This window comes from Siniperca chuatsi, linkage group LG22, assembly GCF_020085105.1.
Source record: "Siniperca chuatsi isolate FFG_IHB_CAS linkage group LG22, ASM2008510v1, whole genome shotgun sequence".
Lineage (NCBI taxonomy): Eukaryota > Metazoa > Chordata > Actinopteri > Centrarchiformes > Sinipercidae > Siniperca > Siniperca chuatsi.
Window position 1 is genome coordinate 7,774,374 of NC_058063.1, and position 22,548 is coordinate 7,796,921.

The window sequence follows — 22,548 nt, forward strand, 5'->3', positions numbered from 1 at the left end:
TCCCACTTCCTCCTCTGCCTCTCTGAGAATATTCTGCAGCATCACAGTCTAGCGGAGGTGTATGCGCTAAACAGAAATTTGTGCATATGTTTCTGTATGTGTGTGTGCAAGTGTGGAGGGGTTTGTGTGATTGCACATTTGCATATGTGCATGTATGGTAATGGTAGAATGTGTTTATAGAGCAAATAAAGTCAGAAAAATATGACATTTTTGAACACATATAAACCTGATACACCTGTGCAGCCTGTCTGTTTGAGTGCGTGTGATATTCTTAGTGCCTAAGGAACTGCAGGTCTCCACAGAGCAACAGTTAAAACAGGCCAGTCATTCATCCACAAACTGCCGGGCTGCACCACAGAAAGCATTTGTTAATGTGGCATTGTCACAGTGCTGATACAGGCACTGGACACTTTCTAGTTGTCTCTTTCTGCAGTGCTACTGTACAAGAGGAGTCTGGAAAAGGTTTGGAAATATTCAAGAAATTGAGTGATTATTATGAAAGGAGAGGATGGATGGAGAACTAAATATATATTTCCAGGCAACAGCTTACTGGGACTGAATTAGTTTGATCAGTCTAATATTTTGTTGTATAAAAATATGTTTGGTTAGGGTATAATAGAAAACACAGCATAAGAGTAACCCAGACATTATTTACTCAAAGGAACTGAGACACAAGGGGCAGAAAGCAAAACTGCTCTGTCATCATCAGTATGCAGACAGGATGGATTTTATACAACAAAGATATACAGTCAACTGGCCAAATCCACGTCTTTGGTCATTAACAGAATAGGTTGTTTTTATTTGTCCCATATTGTCAGCAGGGCCATAGCTACCACTGAGGGCACTGGTGTCATGTTAGCCAGAGTAGGCACTCACAACATGTAGTCATTACACACTGACTATAGCAAGTTCTTATGTCCTCTCATGGTCTCTGAATTTCTGGATAGCCACAGTAGCTTTCCAACCCACCCAAACTGGTTGGCAAAAGATGACCACTTTGACACCAACAAAGAGCCTAACCTTATCATGCACTTCATACCCTTACTGAAAATTTACTGGTTAAGATGTATTTTTTCTTAGATGCATTTATTTAATCATTATTTCATTACTTAAAAAATTGAGAATGACTTCCGGATGGGAGCCGAAACGTCTTGATTCTGAAAACAGTGTCCAGATGACTACGACTGAAACCTTTTCTACGATAGAACACTCCTGGACGAATGAGGGACTACACCGTATTACTTAAAAAAAATTATATATTCACATTGATAACAGGACTTATTATGGGAAGTCATGTCTTGGACCACATGTCCTGTAAATGTGCTGCTTTTCATCCAAAGGCTTGAATTTATGCTGAGTTCGCTTTGCTATGTTGTCAAACATGTTTTGAACAGTGCAGCCAAGTAGTCATTCATTTACATTTAAATGACATTCAAGTCCTTTATAGACATGTATTGTTCTGTTCCAGTGTCTGGATACACACAATGGTCCAACACACACAAGACACCCAACTCCAGTTCTAACCACTGAGCCACAGAGCTGCCAGACTATTCATGATTCTGTCTTTTTAATGTCCATATTTATTTGCACTTCTTAAATAAAAGATACAGATTACTGATTAAGTCTACTTCAGCCTACTGTGGACCTTTGAGAATCAAAAGTACAACTACAAGCTTTCAAAGATTAGGCATTTTAATGATTTTAAATTAGCTTTAAGATACATTGCATGTATACTTCTTACATTTTAGCAGTAACTAAAATCACATTTAATCCAACACCTAACTGATTTAAATCCACCTGGTGACTCAGTAAATGTAAGCCAGAAACATCTGTGTAATTGGATAGAGCTAAATGTGTATTCTTCAGAAGATGCTGATAAAAGGGAACATCTGTAAGATTACAGGTAGTATGTGCAGTTTGTGAAACTGGATTATAGTTTCCTGTTGAATACTGTAATGGTAAACCAATTAGATCCAAAACCATTGCCTTTTCTTTTTCTCTTTTTTTTAAGATAAGCTAAAGAAAATCGCTGTGTAGCTGTGTTAATGCTTACAAGCGCCCCAAAATAGTGGTCCAAAATCTTACCATTGAGAACCAGTGGGGCAGCCGGTTTGACCCTCATCTGGGTGTTCACCACGTGGGGTCGGCCTGTCTTCTTGGAGCTGCGCTGACGAGCCACCACCTTGGCTATATGGGCCGTCTCATTGGCCCCTGAGGCAAAACACACCATCTGGCGAGAGAGGGGAGTAGACAGACAGATACTAATATCAATAAGAGATTCATCACAAGGTCGAGCAAGTTACCTCCGATTAACCCCCAGGTGTGCATCTTATCCAAATTATGCACGCAGTACTTTGGATACATTGTGGTATGGGGTGCTCCAACACAAACATTTTTTTACTTTAGCCATGCATGCGCGCCAGAATCCCACAGAGAAAATACTGGCAGCAGCTGAATCATCAATCTGAGCATTGATGATAACATGTAAGCAGAAAAAAAAAAGAATAAAGAAAAGAAAAGAAAAAACAATAGTCCTGTTCAATCATGTGTACACATCTATCCTTCAAACCAACCATGCTGCACCAGCCACACACACACACACACACACCTCTCCAGAGCGGTTGCGCTCCATGCGGACTAAAGTGGGCATGCTGGCTAGCAGTGCGTCAAGGTGGTTGTGTCCCATCTGTTTGTGTGGTATCTGATCCCCGGTCAGCTCCTTGTACTCTGACTGCAGACGAGACAGTGACACTCCGCCTTTGTTGGCCTGGAGCACTGCCCGCAGCATCTTCTTCACCACCTCCACGTCAGCCATCTGAAGAAAAAAAAAACCCAACAACAACCCAAAAAGCAATTCCATAAATAAGCAAGCAAATAAACAAAACTGATGCAGAAATAGATTAGTTGAAAGGTGGAAATAAAAATAGCTCTACACCTACCATCTTAAAATAACTCAACTAAATTCAAAAAATGAACACTGAAGAGAGAAATACTGAATTAATCAAAGCATACTCGATTAATATACTGACAGATGTAGAGATCTTAAAGAGTAGCCTAGTTACAAGATCATATAAACAAAGACGTGCACAAGTGCGGGCTAAAGTTGCCCTCTTTGGCTGAGCTGCCCCTCTGGAGGATTTTATTTATGCTGTTGTGGCTGCATAAATACGAGTAGCCCATAATTGCTAATGTTAGACTAAATGAAATTGCCATATCCAAACGTTTATTACTTTTTGATAGGCATGCCACGCGGGACAGAGATGGGGCGGCCGTATGCCCCCTGGCATGTGACACTGGAGCATCCAAACTCGGTATTGTTGCCATGGTGTGAGTCTTTTGAAGTTGTAGTAATGATTAACAATGAATGGTATAACCAAAGGGATGCCCTGTGAATAAAAAAATCTCCACATATGCTTCCAAACAATGTGCAGCTTGTCACATTTGTATCACGGCGTGAAATATTGCCTATATTATGCAATTTAAATAGTAGTTCTATCATGTCCAAGCAATTCTAAATGGAAAATGCTCGGGACAATGGTATTGTTAATTCTGATTCTAATCATTAAATTTAGGATGAGGCGCAACCACAAGGCTCCAGACCAGAGAGTGAGGTATAGCATCAGACACATCACACAGGTACATATGAGGGTGGTAATGGCTGAGTGTGAGAGAGTTACTATAAAGGGCCATGCGAGTAAGAGTGGGACAAAGAAAAAGATATGCTGTTTACAATGGTATTCCTTACAATTCTGAACTGTATGTATGTCTATAAAGTGTCTTTGTGACAAAAGCTTTGTTAAAGCGCTAAAGAAATAAAATGGTATTCATTCATGGAGATAGGAGTACAATCAAAACATTTTTTACTTTACATGATGTACACAATATCAACTCATAATCAGCTGAGTTCAAAGAGTTTATGTTTGAACTTTGAATATTGTGGATTTCACTTTTTCAGTTTCAAAAATGAAATGTTTCCTCAAAGTCTGAATGCTTTACAAAGCTTCTGCTGTCATAAACAAGTAATTAAATGAAGGGCCATTGTGCCATGTTGAAACAGTGTGATCACCACACAGGTACACCTCTTTTCCAATCACATTGATAGATGGCAGTGTGACGCTGGAAAAAAGGGGGTTACCCTTATTTCAGGTTAGAGCAACATGCCCTCAAAAAGTCTGTGCACATCCCTGCATATAAACCATGCAAACAAAAAAAGGAACAAGAAAACAAACACACTAAAAACCAATCCACTGCATGTTATGACAGATGAATTAACTAAGCATATTGTCAATTTTGTTTTCCCTAAACCATTTAAGGCAGAAAGTAAGTCTGAGAGTGACTGCTGGAGATGATGATGCAAACCCATTCAAATGTGCAATAGTCTGCACATAGATTGAGTTCATCCCATGAACCAATGGCTGACTGGTTAGGCAGGTTTTTAGGAACTGTTGATCAGATTTCCAAAGCAAACGGTGTACAATCAGGCCAAGGCCCTGTCACAGAGTAATTAGAAATGTTTGTTTAGAATTTTGGAATTGGGATATGTTTTTTATGTAGGTATAGTCACAGTGGTTTTTTTTCGATGTATATAGTCATTGTCTATGACCAAAACAAGCATGTATCGACCACATCTATTTTTTCTCAAGGGAAAGAAGAGCTAATTTTTTAATTACCATTCCACTGTTCTGTCTAATAAGCAGAAATTTAGTGGTGATTTAATTCACTCCGAAATTCTCTCGTTTTTTAAAGCCACAAATTATTACTGTAGCCCCCGTAGAGACATTTTGGTAAAGAGCTTTAGGCTCTTTAGGTCCATTGTACAGCCTGCAGAAAAACACTTTCAGTTTGTCTGCAGCCAAACCAAACCACCCTACAGAGGAATTTACAGAACTCTACAAAGTCCAAACCTGAGCCATTATGATCTTCGTGACGACTGCATCTAAAGATTTCAACAAATATTCGGTATGATAGCAAAATCTGGACTCTTCCGGACGTGGAGACACACCCTCAACAAGCAACTTCAACTTTACGCAAAGAAGTCTGTCCAGTGCAACTCTAGTTTTTAATAACAAGTGGCCAACCTGTATATTCCGCACTGAGCCTGGATGGTACTGTGATGAAGGAAAAGGTGGAAACCAGTTGCGCTGGGAACAAGTGAAATGAACTTATCAGATTTACCTTACTAGTTATAAGTAAAATGTTTCAGCGTTAGATGAGTTTAGGCCACTTGTTGATATGGCCACTTTTAGCAGCGCCGACAGCAGTTCAGACGGGACAGTGAAACTATGAATGACGTAACGCGTCACACTTCGACTCCACACCCTCCATCGGGACCAAACTATTTAGATGAAGTTTCCTTGTCTTTTTTCGTTTTCTGAACAAAACTGTTCCTAAATGGTCCTGACAGATTGAATGGCGCCGGCAAAATGTACCAGACCCGGTATACAGTCCGCTCAGGCAACGATACACCGCGTAACATCGAGTTAAATCCTCCTGCCACCTCCAAGACAGCGGCTTGTCAAGCTAGCCAGAGAACGCTATCAAAAGACCGGATACACATACATGTCGTCTTCATAATAAAACTACAGAGACTTGCCGGATATTTTTTACTAGGCATATTAATCACACAAGTTATAATTTTGAAAGTCACTACCGGAAGTAAGGTTTTGTGTCCTAACTAGCTTGAAAGCATTCGAGCCATCCTAGCCGGGAGCGTAGAAAGGGGCAAAATACACACTGCAAAACTTTGCCAGGAGTGAGTATTATAAAAGTCCACGTAAGTCAGAATAAAAGCTACAAAAAACATTCTACCTTGCTCTAAACAGACAGGGATGGTGAAGTCAGGACCTGGTCCGGTTGCTGTCAGTGATGTCACCGCAACAGTGCTGAGCTGCGGACGGAGCTCTGTGCACGGAGTGTCTGCCAGCCGGTCCAGGCACAGCCTCTCCTCCGCCACCTGATTGGTCGCCTGTGCATGGGCTTCTCGCTAATTACACGTCAATATATGCACCCAGGGGCCGCAGCGCAACACAGAGGACACATGTCCCGTCCAATCGCACCGAAAACGAACGCTACTTTTTCTGCAGTAATGTGCTGGGCCTGTACGTTTACTAAATTCAATTTTTAGTTAAGACTCTCTCAGTTTTCTCCTCTGAAAAGACAAAAACTAAGTCCAAACAAACCCATATTTTTCTTATATATAAATTAGGGAAGCATCTAACAATTATTCCCATTATTGAAACATCTGATTAGTGGATTAATTGTTTAGTCTGTAAGATAAATGAATAATGCCTATTGCAATTACCTAGACCCCAAGGTGGCATCTTCAAATTGCGTGTTTTCTCCAAATAATAGTCCGCATCCAAAGATATTCAGTTTACAATGACATAAAACAGAAAAGCAGCAAATCCTCACATTTGAGAAGCTGGAACCAGAGAAGGTTCAGCATCTTTCTTACTCTATATAATATTCCTAATATATGTTTTATTTTTCTATTTTCCATTTGTTTATTTATTGTTTAATATTTGACTGAAATATTTTAAATGTATTTTGAATTTATTATGCACATTTATTTGTTTGTTTATTTATTTCCCATTCCCAATAATATTTTACATAATGTCATTAACTTATTCCACTCTGTAAGTTTAACTTACTTTTCCATTTAATAATCCAAATGCTGGTTTAAAAACCTTAGGTAATATTGATTAAGTATCTTATTGTGTTTCTTTTACCATTGCCTCTCATCAACTGCCTTGCTTTAGACACTATTTTTGCCCAATCGTCCCTATCCATATTCAAATGTCATTAAAGCAACAACTACTGAATTGCTTAAGGTTTGTCATGTCAAAAACACCAAAACATCCTCTATGGTGTACTTTTTAAAACTTTTTTATTATAGATAATTGTGCATAAAGTTCTGTTAAATTGTGAAAACTCAAGACCTCTCCTTTGATCCCTGTCCATAGCTCTTTTCTTGTTAACCTGAACATTATTTTACATGTATAATTTACAGAAATGTTGCAGTAACAATAATGCCAGTATATGACCAAAAAAAGACAACACCCCCTCCCAACCTTAGGTCATCAACAGGAAGAAGATGTCCAACTCCTATGAAGAGTGCATTGAATTTATGAAAGAATGGGTGCATCCACCAGGGGCGCTAATTTCCACTTTTCTTCCTATCGTTGGTCTGTCAGGCCGCCGGAAGTGACCTGTCAAAAAAAACCGGAACAGACTACGTACCGGATTTCCAAGCTAGGTAGCCAAAAAATAACAACAGAGGATTATTGTTTGTCTGCATGAACACCTCAAAGAGCTACATTTAAAGACAGGAATCTCTGTGTATGCCAGGTAAGATAACGCTATATTACAAAATACAGCTATTCTATGTTAGCTTTTTAATAGTTCTTTTCTTTCTGACCTTTGCTTGCTTGCTAATAAGCCGAGTTGGCCAGTTTTAACGTTAGCTATAAAGCTAATTTAGCTAACTGTTAACTCAATTCTGATGTCTAACTAAACCTAGAGGGCAATGTAAAGTGTAGTTATTTTAAAGTCATTTTGTGTATGGCTGTCAGTATTATTTTGAACGTAGCTCCAGCTAACAAAGCAGCAACGTTAAAGCAGAATAGCTTGATTATGTTTCATGACATTTCTTTCTATCGCACTTTGTCCACCCTCTTCTCTCGTAGAGCTGGTGCATCCAGGGTCCTTTTTTATTGCATTGTGTATTTTTTTAAGTGTGTTTTTTTGTGGTTGGCTTATATATTGTATTATGACTGAATAAAAACAAATCATTAAACTAATTTAGCACACGACCCTATAAATAATAGTACCAAGGGAATAAATTATTGTTATTATTGTTGTTTGCCATTGTTTGTCAGCTGATAACTGATTGAATGATTAAAGAAGCTAATTGTTAACATTTGTAAGTTCCTTAAAGATTACTTTAATGTGTCAAAGAGAGGGAAAAACACATTAATTTCCCTACACCTTACTACTTCTCAACTGAGTGTTATATAAATATAGCTATATAAATGTAGGCTAGTAAATTGATTATTTTATCACTATTTAAGTGGCTCCATGTAAAGTATCAAGCTAACATCCATGCATTTTTCCTGTGGGAAAACACAACAGCTAGATATTACCCTCCCTTTGTCAGTTCAAATCAGCTGTGACGTTTTGTGATGCACCACATAGAAGCCCTCCCTGAAATCACAGTCTTGTATTGTCCTCTCCTCTCTCTGGAAAAGAGGAAGGGATGTGAAAGTAGAGAAAAATTAGAACTTTAGCCTTATCTTTGTACTGGAGGTGAAACCATCTTAACTTGCTATTATGGCTTTGAACAGACGACATTCTTATACCCCCCGGGTGAGTAACATGGATACTCGGTATAATATAATAATATCTTGTTTAGTACATCAGTGTTGATTTTAATTGATGCAGTTAATCAGTAGAAGTCATTACATTATAATGGCTAAACCTCTAAAAAGTAAATGTTTGTGGCACTTACCATACAGTGGATGTAGGATTCTTCTTGTCCTCCTCAGATAAAACGAGTAAGAATATAATTAGGGAAACTGTAGATATCCTGTAAAGAAGATGAAGTTTATGTCCTTATATTTAGCCCATAGGCAAGCTTTTGTTCCCATTAATCTTAAGTAGTGTTTATTCTAGAGGATTCTGCAAAACTGTCTCTCTGCTTCTCTGAAAATAACAAAATCCTGTTTTAGAGCTTCTATCATAAGGCTTTGATAAACCTTTTCTGTCCAGTTTTCTGCCCTGCGGTTTAAAACTGAGAGGCAGCGTGAATTCACATGTCCCTACAGCTCCTTAAAAGGATTAGACTCTACTGCAGTCCTAGTTTGTCTTGAATGAGCGTCTTTGTGTGAGCAAGGCAGGGATATGGCTTGTTTCTTAGGAGGTCTGTTGTGGTCCAGGACATATGACTGGGTGCATGAGTGTATTCCTGTGCTTTGTGGCCTTGAGACTCTCTTGTCATTGAATATTTTTGATTCCTAAGACTGCTCCTAATAGGTGGAGCAGGGAGAATTATTGGGGATTATTGTTAAACATAAAACAATGCTGTTTGTTTGGGTCTTTTTGCAGGTCTGGTGGACAATATTAAAAAATCTTTGTTGTACATACTCCCACTAAGATATTTGACTAAGATTAAGATATAAAAAGATACCATGCCTGAGGAATTCTGAAATTTAAACAATACATTCTCTGATATGTAAAGACCTCACCTCACTGTCTCTCTCCTTCTCCCACCTCACCCCTCATTCCCATTGGTAACCAACCTACCTTTACTTTCTCTTTCCCACATTTCCTCATCTTTCTCCCTACTTCTCCCCATCTGGATTTCCCAAATCCTCCAGCTGACCAGCCCACTGATCAGCAAGATGAGCAGCGCAGGAACGGTGGAGAGTGGTAAACCTCCAAAGGTAGGTCACTTTTCAATACAGACACAAGAAAGGACAAAATATAAACTATTAACTAGAGTGTAAAGACTCACAGTCTCTCACCCTCTTGTCTCTGCTCCTCCTCTCATAGATTGGCTCTATAGTGGAGGTGATAGGGAAGGGTCAGCGTGGCACTGTTGCCTATATTGGCGCCACCCTCTTTGCCTCTGGGAAATGGGTGGGCGTCATACTGAATGAGGCCAAAGGCAAGAACGATGGCACCGTGCAGGGGAAACGCTACTTCACCTGTGAGGAAAATCACGGGATATTTGTGAGACAGTCCCAGGTTAGTGACATAAATGCGTTGTGATGTTAAGATAAATGTACTGTACATCGTGCACTTGAGGGTTGGATGATGGTGTAGAGCTTCCTATTACTCTGGTGTAATCACATCAATCATTGATCCTAATTTTACTCAGGTTTGAGTTGCATGGTTGTCATGGGGTCAATAGACACTCACCTTTTAAAATGATTAAGGATTCATCCAGTTTTCCCAGTTGTCTGACCTTAGTATTTAGGAACACAGACAGATTATTGATCATACAAAATATTTCTAATACAACATATGCATAAAAATTCCTGTATACTTTCATTAGTATGAAGTGTCAATAGTTTGATAGAATGATACGTTTGAAGATCCTTTTTTCTGTATTTATGATCACAAATGAACACTTGTTTGTTCCTGCTCCCAGCCCTGTTTTTTATGTCCATGTTGTCCTGATCACACCCCTATGTTTCTCTGTCACTCTGAACAGATCCAGGTGGTGGAAGATGGCTCCAGTGCCACCTCACCAGATACCCCTGAATCAGGCACTGCAAAGATACCCAGACAAAAAGGTGAGTGTGAACCACAGCTGTGTTTGAAATTCATACTCTTGAAACACAGTAATTCAAAGTTAATGATAATAATAATAATAATAATGATAACAGTAGATAATAATACTTAATTTGTTTCCTCCAGACATTCCTGAGACTCCCAAAACAACCAAGCAGGTAGGCAACCATTACATGCTCCTCACTGATTTTTTTTTGTCCTTTTGTCAGTTTAGTAATGTTATGTTGTTTCCATGATTTGGCTTCGAAGATGGTCGGATTCCTGTGGATCTTTGTGTATGTACTATGGATTTAAGAAATATGTCTTGTCCATATATTCACTCTTTTTAAGTAAATTATTTACACTTTAAGTTAATACCTACCCTTTCCAGAGCAGTTATGTCATTTTAAATGTGTTGAACAAGATTAATCAGACCAGTAAAGCAACTAAATCCATTTCAGAGAGTGGTGATATGACTATCAACGGTCTCTCTGACTTGTCCTTTTCTGTGTTTTCCTGACCAGAGGTGCTTTATTTCAAAATGTTCCCCCAATTGCGAATTACTTTCTGTTTTGCCTCTCAGCGTTTGGGTTTACTTCTCATTTTTATTTTTCTGAATACGTTTTGCAGACACTTGTGAACGTTAAGAAGGTAGAAATATTTAAATTCAACACATTTGCTTTTGCCTTGGTTGTTGTTAATCGCACTAATGTGGCAACTCATCTTTTGTTTTTAAGTTATCCTTTTACGTGTTGATGTTTGCACAGGACATAAAGACATCACTTGTCATTGATAGATGCCATTTTCACTGTATTTTATTTTGGGTTTCTGTGGCTGCACTTCATTTTGTACACCAGATGTTGTTGTTTGTTTGCTTGTTTTCTTTTATTTTTTTTATTCTGGTGATGGCATCCAGTATACACCTTTAGAGCCCAAAATTGTGAGTTTTAAGGTCATCATGATGTTGTCTTTGTCATTCCTCTTGGCCTCACAATTCAGTGACATTTTGTCACTGTTGCACGAGTTCACATTTTATTCTGCTCCTATGCCAAGAATAACTATTCTTTAAAATGGTGTTAAATGGTGCATGCAGCTGTCAAAGTGATGATCAGTGCATATGAACTAACAGTGGGTATGCTTCTTATGAGCTGCTAATCTCTTATCTTGCTTCACTGGACGTGTGTTTGTGTGTGTATATTTGTGTGCGTGCGTGCGTGTGTGTGTGCGCGCGCCCATCCCTCTCTCTCCAACTCCCCTCCTCCTCTCCTCCAGTCCTCTACCCGCCGCTCTGCCAAGGTGAGCTCGTCTACATCAGACAGAGGAGGGCAAACGGCATCAAAACAGAATAATTTAAAACAGCAGTTCATAATGAAAAGTTGTTGTTATTTTAATGTTTGAACCTTTTGAGGGTGCTAGGCAAGTTTAAATCAAGGGCACAGCTTCAAATGTTTGAAATTTCTCCAAAGGCCATGCATTTTTGTGTAGTACGATAAGAAGTACATACTTGTCCTCAAACCAGGATTACATTAGTTTGATAAGTGTAATATTGAGATTTATAATGATGGTATATAAAGACTCTTCAGTAAGCAGTTCTCTGCATTTTTGCCTCTAATGAAGGTCCTTTTGTATAGTTTTTTATTTAACAGAATGTAGATAGTCAGTTTAGGTGTTAGTATGTTGTAATTTGTGTTGAAGGTAAGTGACATTTACTCATAAAATTGATAAAAATGGAAGTATGTATTATGCAGTGCTTTCCATGACCCTGGAATTCAAGGCAATGGAAACCTGCCTTAAAACTATGATTAGAATGTTGAAAATTCAGTGAGTATTATATTTAAACATTTTAAGCTTTGTCTGAAGATGGTGATTATGTCTTGTGATGCCAGCTTTAATGTTTTTTTTATTTATTTTCAAACTCATTTTTAAAAGCTGGTTGTACTTCTCCGCACTTGTACAAATGTCATATACAGTATGAGCATAATCACAACAGGATGGTGATATAACTGACTTGGTAATTATAATGTGTATGAACAAGAACACAGTATCACAGGGTTTGCAGCTGTGTTTTCAAATAACTCTTGAGAGTCCTAACACAGTTCCTATGATCACACTGTGGCAGTGGAGCACTCCAAGTCGTCTCACGCCTGCCACCTCCCTCCCCTCCCTCTTGGTACGTCCCTCCGGACGCCTCAGCCTGTCACTCAGGGTACGCTCTGTCATATCAGGGTACCTCACCTGTTACTTCACAGGGAGTGGTGATTTGTTTTGTCACTGGAAACTGGTGATTTGTTGTCCTTTGGTGCACAGGTGAAGGGCTTTACCAGATAAATGAACTCAAAGTGGTGTTTGTGGGAACATCCCTTGTAAGGGACAGTGGGGAGGTGAAATGTTGGTTCTGAAAGACATAATTGTCGGGAAGATTATTGTATTTTATCACAAGATATGAATCTAGCGGCACAGCATATAACACAGGATGTTCACTCTTCTACTGGGTTCATCAAAGTTGTGTGTTCACTGTGGGAGAAGGTCTTGTTTTGATTATTGGATTGTTACAGTTGTTTACCGACATTCAAATACTTTCTTCCTCTGTTTCATCCCTCATCTTCTCCCTCTCGCCACTCTCCAACACTTGACCTGCGTTGGCCAACAGGCGTCTCGTGAGAGCCTGTCGTCCTCTCTGTCTGGAGATGTCAGTGAGACAGGCTTTTCCTCCCACCAGGGTGCACTGGGGGCCCCTGTCATGCCTCAGCCCAGCGGGTCGCCTGCAGCAATGGCAGCCCCGGTCCCGGCCACTCCAAGCAAGGTGGGTCACTGACAATTAGAAGAGCATTTTAGTCAAAAATATGCCCATAAAGATGTAAAATCAATTTTCATATATTCATGTGGAATCCATTACAAACACCAGCACAAAAGACCAGCAAATCAGCATTTCCATTATATTTGTTATTTTAATGAGCTTGTCCCATTTCATCCATGTTGTCATTGTTTGACCAGGTGGAACCTGCCATTTCCAAGCAGGTAGAGTTTTCTAATGGCTACATGCATGCTGATGATACCTGGCATGAGTTTACTAACAAACTCATAACATCAGACACACCTTCTCAATACTTTGAATATGGTGTTGTAATGTCCTCACTCACGGTGAATTATATGGTGATGATGCATGGCTTGACTTTCTGAGACACTGAATGAAATATTCAATTCCACAATTGTGTTTGGAGGGAATGGATTAATCGTCATTGCTATTTAATGTTACTGGCAGAGGTTCCTGTTGAGGTGGTGAATTCAGAGGTTAAAGTCAATTAACTGAGGAAATTATTTGCAAATTAATTTAGCAAAATTCACATTTATCATCTTGTTCTGGGTTTCTGGTGGTGGGGACTTGATCAGTGTTTTTGTAATGTTTCTTTAGTGTCTTAAAATAAAGTCTTGGGACATTTAATGAAGTCCAGTTAATCCTTTAAATTAGCTAAAGACAGCACATTTACACTGTCTCTCCCCTCCACCCACCTGTCCTGCTCAGGAGGAGGAATCACTGCGAGCTCAGGTCAAGGACCTGGAAGAGAAGCTCGAAACGCTGAAGATGAAGCGGACAGAGGACAAGGCCAAGCTGAAGGAGCTTGAGAAGCACAAGATCCAGCTGGAGCAGCTTCAGGAGTGGAAGAACAAAATGCAGGAGCAGCAGGCTGAGCTGCAGAAACAACTCAAAGAGGCCAAGAAGGTACACAGAAAAATAAAGTACTAATAATTACTTCAATTGTGTCTGTTTGTGCCTAAGTCTGAAAAATAGCATTATCAGGGTATTTACAGTATATTGTGACAAAATGAAATGAATGCTAATTTGTAGGATATGAAATGACTGATATTTTCCAAACCTATAAGAATGAAAGAAGCGGCCCCACTGTCATCATACATGACTTTCTTGAGTTTTATTTTGTACGTCCTCCTTCCAGGAAGCCCGTGAGGCACAGGAGTCTAAGGACCGCTACATGGAAGAGATGGCCGACACGGCAGACGCCATAGAGATGGCCACGCTGGACAAAGAGATGGCTGAAGAGCGGGCAGAGTCACTGCAAGTGGAGGTGGACACACTGAAAGAGAAAGTGGAGGAGCTCTCCATGGACCTGGAGATCCTTAGACATGAGATTTCAGAGAAAGGTCTGTACTATCCTCACTAATCCACAAAGGCCTCTTCATCTCCCGCTTTCTTTTTTCTTGTCATGTCTCTCTTTTATTTATGTACTGCTTTCTCACACTGTGTTGTTTTTTCTTTTTCTCCTGCAGGCTCAGATGGAGCTGCCTCAAGTTACCATGTCAAACAGCTAGAGGAGCAGAATGGCAGACTAAAGGAGGCGTTGGTTCGGTCAGTCAAATGTCTCAAAAGCTGCTGATTAAATTATAATTTGAGAGACTCTCTTTAAAGGGTTAATGAAGACGAGGCCTAGAAGGGGGTTTGGGCAGTTTTAGCTGTCAACATTTTGGTCTGCACCCAGTAAAAAAATCTTTTTTTTGTCCTTTTCCTCCTCAGGATGCGTGACCTGTCTTCTTCAGAGAAGCAGGAGCATGTGAAGCTGCAGAAGCAGATGGAGAAGAAGAACTCTGAGCTGGAGACTCTGAGGACTCAAAAGGAAAAACTGCAGGACGAGATAAAGCAGGCGGAGGCCACTATCGATGAACTGAAGGAGCAGGTAAAGGCAACGAGACACAAGAAAAGAGGATGAATATGATCAGAGAGAAGAAATGTTTTTATGAATCTCTGATGCTGCTTTCTGTTGGTTACACTAAAGTGAATATTTAAAAAAATACAGTTATTAACAGAAAAGATTTAGACTGAAGTACTTAGTATGGACATTTAAACAAAGCGAGGGACTGTTCTTGTTTGCTATCTCAGAATTGAACTGTACATATACGTGTGTGTGCACTTGTACCAGGTGGATGCTGCACTGGGGTCAGAGGAGATGGTGGAGACCCTGACAGAGAGAAACCTTGACCTGGAGGAGAAAGTCAGAGAGCTGAGAGAAACAGTCACTGATTTGGTCTGTACAACTGCATTTATGATTCCTAGCTTCATTATTAACACCACTGATGTTTCTGTTTTCTAACCAATACAAACTCTGTTCATACTATGTGTGACGAAGGTGCAAGTATTCACTATTAGATTCTCATTTTAAGGTAAATTAGTAGATAAATTGTCGCTGTACTAATTCCCTGGTTACTTTTACCATAATGGTGATGATTAAGTAAATGACAAAGGTCACATGAAAAAGAAGTAGAATAAGATAAAAAATAGGATATTTATTAACTAACAACTCCCTTTTTATCAAGCTATCACTGACCTCTAACTTTTTCCTGTAACAATAGGAGGCCATCAACGAAATGAACGATGAGCTCCAGGAGAATGCCCGGGAGACAGAAATGGAGCTGAGGGAGCAGTTGGACCTGAGTGGAGCAAAGGTCAGAGAGGCTGACAAAAGGGTGGAGGCTGCCCAGGAGACTGTAGCTGATTACCAGCACACCATAAGCAAATACAGAGAGCTCACTGCAGGGCTACAGGTGGGTGGAGAGGAGGGAAACACACATGCTCAACAAAATAATCAGAGGATGGGGAAGCACTGAGCCTACATTCTGTGCAAGTGGATGCCCTGACACTGTATGTGGTTTTTTCCCTGTGCATTAGGAGGCCAACAGAGAGCTGATCAGCCAGCAGAATGCAAATGTTGAACAAGTTCAGCAACCCCCTGCTGAATTATTTGACTTCAAGATTAAGTTTGCAGAGACCAAGGCTTATGCCAAGGTAGGAAACATTCATGTGTTATTATGCCAGGAATGATGACTGATAGGAGTTTTACACCTTTGTGACCATTTGCATATAATCTGTGTTCCTAGGCCATTGAGATGGAGCTGAGGAAAATGGAAGTGGCTCAGTCAAACAGACAGGTATCCCTCCTCACCTCCTTCATGCCGGACTCCTTCCTGCGTCACGGTGGAGATCACGACTGTATTCTGGTCCTTCTGCTCATCCCCAGGCTCATCTGCAAGGTATGTTTGTGAGTAGTGGACAAATGAGTACAAGCATCTTTTTTTGCAGAATCCTGATCACTATTAACTTGATTTGAACTCTTTTTGCTGTGCTTAGTTTGTCTCTATAATGAATGCTTCTGTGTGTGTGTGTGTGTGTGTGTGTGTGTGTGTGTGTGTGTGTGTGTGCGTGCGTGCGTGCGTGCGCACGTGCGTGTGTGTGTGTGTCCTTTACCTGGTAGGCTGAGCTGATCAGTAAACAGGCCCAGGAGAAGTTTGACTTGAATGGGAACTTGGTCCAGGGGACGGGGCTCAGAGGGCCTCCAGGAGAACAGCGCAGCTTTGCCTCAGGACTGGTGTACTCCCTCAACCTGCTGCAGGCCACTCTGCATAAATATGAACAGTAAGCACTGCAGCTTCATCACTAATGTGTCAGAAATAGAATCGGGTGTTATTATCAGAGAATTTTGAAGAATTGTGTCTAGGCTGCTGGCAGTAAAAGCAGAATTATTGTTTTTTACAAATAAAAAAGAATTAGATTTCTCTGGAATAATTATAATCAGCTGTGATATTGTAAACCTAATTCAGTAACACAATTGGTCTTGTCTGTTCTTTTCCCTCTTCCCTGCTCTGGTTCTAGGGCTCTGAATACCTGCAGCGTGGAGGTTTTTAAGCGCATGGGTACGCTCTACTCTGAAATGAGCTTCCATGAGCGCTCTCTGGATTATTTCATCGACCTGCTGCATAAAGATCAGCTAGATGAGACTGTTCAGGTGGAACCTCTGACTAAAGCCATTAAGTACTATCAGGTAACAAAAGAATGTGGTTCATCTGACTTGTAAACACACAGGCTCAATCACACTTATGGATTCACAGTGTACCATAAAGGAAAAGAGTCCAATCTTCCAATGTGCATTTAAAACTGTTATGTAATGGTTTTAAATGAGTCTCTCAGCCTGTTGAACTTCATGTTGTACAACATATTGTAAAAATATATAGTAAACAACTATGTTTATGTATGTACATCCCCACATGTATATGGGTGAAATGGACATTTAAACACAGACAACTTGTCATTTTGTTTGAATATAATCTTTTCTTAAACGTAACATTTCTCACTTGTTTTGTCTTCCAGCAACTGCACAGTGTCCATCTGGCAGATCACACTGAAGACTGCACAGTGCAGCTGGCTGACCACATTAAGGTACTTCGACAGTGCAATTTCCTTTTAATTACAAAGCTTTAGACCGTTTCACTCCTAGTACAGAGCTAACAGAATGCTGCATTCTTTGCTTCTACAAATAGTAGCAGATTCATTTCCATGTGGTTATCAAGGTCAAAATCGAGGAGAAATTCCAACAATGTGATTGTTTAAAAAGACTATGACTCTTTTAATTGAAACACTTTTTAGATGAACACTTTAAGATGAAAGAAATAGTATCCCTATGAGGAATTAAGGGAAGCAAAGTAAAACATAAATGAGAATATAGCAGTAGGGTTTTCTGACTTCACTAATCTCATCCTCTCACCACCAGTTTACCCAGAGTGCCCTGGACTGCATGGGAGTGGAGGTAGCTCGTCTGAGGGCGTTCCTGGCAGCAGGTCAGGAGAGCTCTGGCTTCGCTGTCCTTCTAAAGGACCTGGACACTTCCTGTTCTGATATCAGACAGTTCTGTAAGAAGATCCGCCGTCGCATGCCCGGAACAGACGTAGTTGGAGTACCTGCTGCTCTCAATTTTGAACCACAGGTATGGAATACAGAAATAAACATAATATAGACAAGGTCTCACACACACACACACACACACACACACACACACACACAGAGTAAATGGCTACATGAACGTGGGTTTGACAAGAGCAACTTGGAAGTTTTCTTTTTGTCATTAATGTTTATCCTCGGTATGATTTATTAACCCACTAAGGCACACACAAAAATGATTGGTCTACAGTATATATTTGAGTGACATGTTGTGTCTCGTCTGGGAGGTGGCAGAGACGCTGACGGAGTGCAGGCGCCAGCAGACCCGTGTGGTGGCTGTGCTGCAGGAGGTGGCTGCCGCTGGAGCTCAGATGGTCGCTCCACTGGCAGAACAGGAGGGCCTCAATGCTCTCAAACTGGAGGATATCGCCTGCAAGGCTGTGGAGCAGGTAGTTTAACTGTGAATAATCATGTACCATTTGCGCGATACTCTTTACACATAAACAATGAGCCATTTATCACTGACAATTTTAGTTTCAGGTCTTTTTTTTTAGTTTAAACTGAGAATCCATAGTCACAGATGGATCTCACAAGCATCTGTTGTAATTTGGCTAGTGGTTGGGGAATATTCTATCAAGAATTCAAGTACATCAAGGTTGTCAGAAGTATACTGGACTAAAGTAGAAACAATAGATATAGTAGACAATAAGCATTTCCAAATACTGTCTGATTTATGTTGAACTTAAGTTTTAAAAACACTATGTCCTGTGTTCTTAGTATTGTAAGTATTGTTGTTTAGGGACAAGTAGACATAGGTGGTTGGTTTTAGCAGCTGCGTTATTTTGTCTAAATCTACACTCTTTTCTCCAAGGTGTATGGCTCTCATGGCCTGAACGGCCCAGAGTGTCTGCGTCAGTCCTGCAGCTCTGTCATCATTACCATGAACAAGATGGCCACGGCCATGCAGGAAGGGGAGTATGATGCTGACAAACCACAGGGAAAGGTATTTGTGTGCCTTAACGTTTTCACATTAATCGCATTGAAATCAGACATTGAAATCCAAGCATATGTCTGTCATTTGTCACCTCCAATTCTTACTATTTGATTATGTCCCCCACGTCCTCAGACTCCTCCAGTGGAGATAAGAGCATCCACTGTCAGGGCAGAGATGACTGACGCTGAGGGTCTAGGAGTTAAACTAGAAGACAGAGAGACGGTCATCAAGGAGCTCAAAAAGTCCCTCAAGATCAAGGTGACACACTTAAGCAAACACCGCCAACAAAAATCACTTAACCTTTCTCTGTGAAGTGAATGTTCTATATACGTCTGCCACTTTTAAAATGAAAAGAATCAGAACAGGAATGCTAAACTGACTTAATGTACCTGTACCTCTCTTTCCCAGGGTGAGGAGCTGAGTGAGGCCAACGTCCGTCTGAGCCTGCTGGAGAAAAAGCTGGACACCTCCACTAAAGACGCAGATGAACGAGTGGAGAAGATTCAGACAAAACTGGACGAGAACCTCGCCCTGCTGAAGAAGAAAGAAAAGTAAGAACGATAAAGAAGCAAACAGAAGAAATGACCACATTTCAACATTGGAGGCAGATTTCACGTCCTTTTCTTTTTTTTTTTAAATCTTTCTCTGACCTGCCCTTCTTCTTTCTTGTGCTGATTATTTTCCTGCTCGCTCACCTTCCTCTCTCCTCATCTCCAGGGAGTTTGAGGAGACGATGGATGCTCTGCAGGCTGATATTGACCAGCTGGAGGCGGAGAAAGCAGAGCTGAAACAACGCATTAATAACCAATCGAAGATGACCATCGAAGGCCTGAGAGGCCCACCTGCCACCGGAATTGCCTCCATTGTTCAGGGATCTGCAGGAGGTGAATTACTGTGTGGTTATGGTCAGATTGAAATGTTGTCATTTTATGTTTGGGAAAATTGTGTTCCTAAATTTTGGGCAAAAAGACACACCACTGTCTAAGGAGAAGCACTCACCATTCTCTCTCCAGCAGGTCTGCCTCCATCCCTGGCAGGACCAGTACAGGTGGTGGACTCCCCTCTCCTCAGGCAGCAGGTTGAAGCCCAGAGACTGGGCATTAAACACCTCAAGAATGAAAACAACAGACTTAAGGTACACTGGTGTTGGTTTTATTATATTGTATCACTATGCTAGCTCTCTAAACCCTGGTAATATTGACCTAGAGTATATTTTACCAACAGGCGGAGAAAATAAGAGCCCAGCTGGCCTCCCTGCCTCCACTCTGCCCTCCCAAACTGCCACAAGTGTCCAAAGAAAGCTCCACGCCACCGGATGGACTAAACACAGGCATCTATCGCAGGACTGACCAACTGCTGGCAACCCTGCTCAAGCTGAGTGCAGAGGTTAAAGTGGTGGACGTCACCGGGAAGACAGCAGGTGTGTGTTTGTGTGTCTCAGTTTCTAGACTGTCCTCTTCTCCGTCTGTGTGTGTGCACGTGCTTATTGCTGTTCTCAGCTGAGGGAACTGGTTAATTTCCTGTCTTTTCTCTTCCAGTTAGTGCCAGTGCCCAGCTGCTGGAGCAGACAGCTCGACTGCAGAACCTCAGTAATGCTCTGGACAAACTCAAGGTGACAATTTCAGAATCATGTCTAATCTCCCTACCATGTGAATAAGCTGACAGCAATACAAAACCAAAGATTTGGACATTTTTCTGTTTCAGGGAGAAGTAGCTGAACATGTAGTCTCATATCAGCCTGGAGCAAAGGCTTCCTCTGACTTCGCCACCTTCCCAGTCTCCTCCTTTGTTAAGGTAAAACCATACAGTATACACACACACACACCATCAGTTCCAAGTTTGATCTTTTCTAGTCAGAAGATTACATGATCAAGAAATGGCACATTTACCTATGTAAAATTATCACATGTACACATTTGGTTGTTTCCTAGGCCAAGGAAGAGAAGCAGGGAGGAACAGTGTTTGTAGGTCGTGTTGCCATTCCATGCACCCGCGGACAGGAACAAGTCCACCGTCTCGTCCTATCACAGCAACAGCTGCAGCAAGTGCACCGCCTCCTCATGGCTTAAGACAGCGTGCCATTGGCTCACAGCCATGATTGACAGCACATCAAGAAAAGTTTCATTTCTTTATTCTCATTTGATTCCACTTCAACATTCTCCTCTATTTATCCCTTTTGCTTTTCACTACTCTCAGGAAATTGTATTCAATGTTTGCAAAGTTAAGACTAGCACTAATAACATTGAGGCACAGTAGTGTCTTTATATTGATGTCAAACTGATTGGTGTTTGAAAATTTTGAAGTCCAAATGAATTTGACTCCTGAATGTCACATTACTAAGGTGTCATGTTTTCATCACTCAAACAGTTTTTATGCATCAGTTTTACCTGCTCTTTGTGGAAAAGGGGAAAGCTAGGAACAAGTTATTTTTACTCTACTTGCACCTATTGATAGTTTCTTTTCCCCCTTTGTATCTTTTGTATTTGTAGTCATTCAGACAATAAAGGCAAGCAATTCACTGCAAAGCAAGAAACATCTTTATTAATGTGTCAGTCAATTTTGATTTATGAAATGTTTTGCCTCCATGTCGGCATCTCTTGAGAGAAATGAGCTGCTCCAAAGTTTACAGTCCAATATGAAGCTCCACTGCCAGTTCACAAGTCTAAATCAAGAGTCTAGATGTTTTTGTTATGGGGAACTGCATGTGTGCACTTTTGGGTATCTCATTACTATTAACTTTAGTTTGTTTGATGCGGATAAGACTGCCTACATTCAAGTGACAGACTACAATGATCTTGTTGAAAAATCTGCGCGCGCGCACACACACACACACACTACATGCTAACTCTATATAGTCATGCCAAAGTACTCACTTGTAGCCGTTATGGACTCCATTTTATGGACTCAAAAGAAGTTATTCCCTCCAACATCAGTAACCTTAGCTTGATATAGTAATGTTGGGAACAAGGCCTGTAAAGTTCCATACCCAAAGCTGTTATAGCAGCGGGTTAAGTGAATGCTATTAAAATGTAGCAGTGTGTTGTTACTGGTTTAGGCAAAACAGTTTCTCAAACACTTCTCTGGTTGCATATACAGTGGGTACGGAAAGTATTCAGACCCCTTTAAATTTTCCACTCTGTTTCATTGCATCCATTTGCTAAATTCTCATTAATGTACACTCAGCACCCCATCTTGACAGAAAAAAAACAATGTAGAAATTTTTACAAATTTATTAAAGAAAAACTGAAATATCACATGGTCATAAGTATTCAGACCCTTTGCTGTGACACTCATTTAACTCACATGCTGTCAGTTTCTTCTGATCCTCCTTGAGATGGTTCTACTTCTTCATTGGAGTCCAGCTGTGTTTAATTAAACTGATTGGACTTGATTAGGAAAGGCACACACCTGTCTATATAAAGACCTTACAGCTCACAGTGCATGTCAGAGCAAATGAGAATCATGAGGTCGAAGGAACTGCCCAAGGAGCTCTGAGACAGAATTGTGGCAAGGCACGGATCTGGCCAAGGTTATAAAAGAATTTCTGCAGCACTCAAGGTTC

At 40.6% G+C, this 22,548-nt stretch overlaps 2 protein-coding genes across 15 annotated transcripts in view; one reads left to right on the plus strand and one right to left on the minus strand.

Annotated features, from left to right (window-relative positions):
- Positions 1 to 8,763, minus strand: part of tdrd7b (tudor domain containing 7 b) — a 27,910-nt gene extending 19,147 nt beyond the window's left edge. Inside the window, exons 1-3 of one of the 4 annotated variants that reach the window (XM_044183493.1) lie at positions 8,507 to 8,763; positions 2,609 to 2,815; positions 2,086 to 2,230 (exon numbers count right to left, since the gene is read on the minus strand). In XM_044183493.1, the coding sequence (XP_044039428.1) occupies positions 2,086 to 2,230; positions 2,609 to 2,815; positions 8,507 to 8,509 (355 nt within the window). In that variant the 5' untranslated portion in view covers positions 8,510 to 8,763. Of the gene's footprint in view, positions 1 to 2,085; positions 2,231 to 2,608; positions 2,816 to 5,078; positions 5,507 to 5,808; positions 5,966 to 8,506 lie in introns of those variants that run through there. The other 3 variants (XM_044183494.1, XM_044183495.1, XM_044183496.1) reach the window with 3 other exon arrangements.
- Positions 7,194 to 21,527, plus strand: LOC122869977 (dynactin subunit 1-like). 11 transcript variants are annotated; one of them, XM_044183480.1, is made up of 32 exons: positions 7,194 to 7,347; positions 9,375 to 9,440; positions 9,550 to 9,744; positions 10,214 to 10,295; positions 10,420 to 10,451; positions 10,903 to 10,923; positions 11,545 to 11,568; positions 12,392 to 12,478; positions 12,923 to 13,075; positions 13,267 to 13,290; positions 13,796 to 13,993; positions 14,226 to 14,430; positions 14,557 to 14,635; positions 14,801 to 14,960; positions 15,204 to 15,308; positions 15,634 to 15,825; positions 15,950 to 16,066; positions 16,159 to 16,311; positions 16,533 to 16,693; positions 16,931 to 17,099; positions 17,426 to 17,494; positions 17,826 to 18,038; positions 18,280 to 18,441; positions 18,864 to 18,995; positions 19,119 to 19,244; positions 19,395 to 19,537; positions 19,704 to 19,870; positions 20,000 to 20,121; positions 20,211 to 20,406; positions 20,525 to 20,598; positions 20,691 to 20,780; positions 20,918 to 21,527. In XM_044183480.1, exons 2-32 carry the CDS (start codon positions 9,399 to 9,401, stop codon positions 21,053 to 21,055), a joined length of 3,831 nt encoding a protein of 1,276 aa, XP_044039415.1. In that variant the 5' UTR covers positions 7,194 to 7,347; positions 9,375 to 9,398; the 3' UTR covers positions 21,056 to 21,527. The 11 variants fall into 11 exon arrangements, with proteins under 11 accessions (XP_044039415.1, XP_044039418.1, XP_044039421.1 ...); XM_044183481.1 differs by having other exon boundaries at positions 7,195 to 7,347; positions 20,003 to 20,121; XM_044183483.1 differs by lacking the exon at positions 13,267 to 13,290.
- Positions 21,528 to 22,548: the final 1,021 nt, after the last annotated feature.

What these genes read in the sequence shown, in the direction of transcription:
- LOC122869977 (XM_044183480.1), top strand. Translation starts at nt 9,399, where the DNA reads ATGAGCAGCGCAGGAACGGTGGAGAGTGGTAAACCTCCAAAG. An exon ending in AGACCAAGGCTTATGCCAAG is followed by an intron (nt 16,067 to 16,158) that starts GTAGGAAACATT and finishes CTGTGTTCCTAG; the next exon opens with GCCATTGAGATGGAGCTGAG. An exon ending in CGTCACCGGGAAGACAGCAG is followed by an intron (nt 20,407 to 20,524) that starts GTGTGTGTTTGT and finishes TTTCTCTTCCAG; the next exon opens with TTAGTGCCAGTGCCCAGCTG.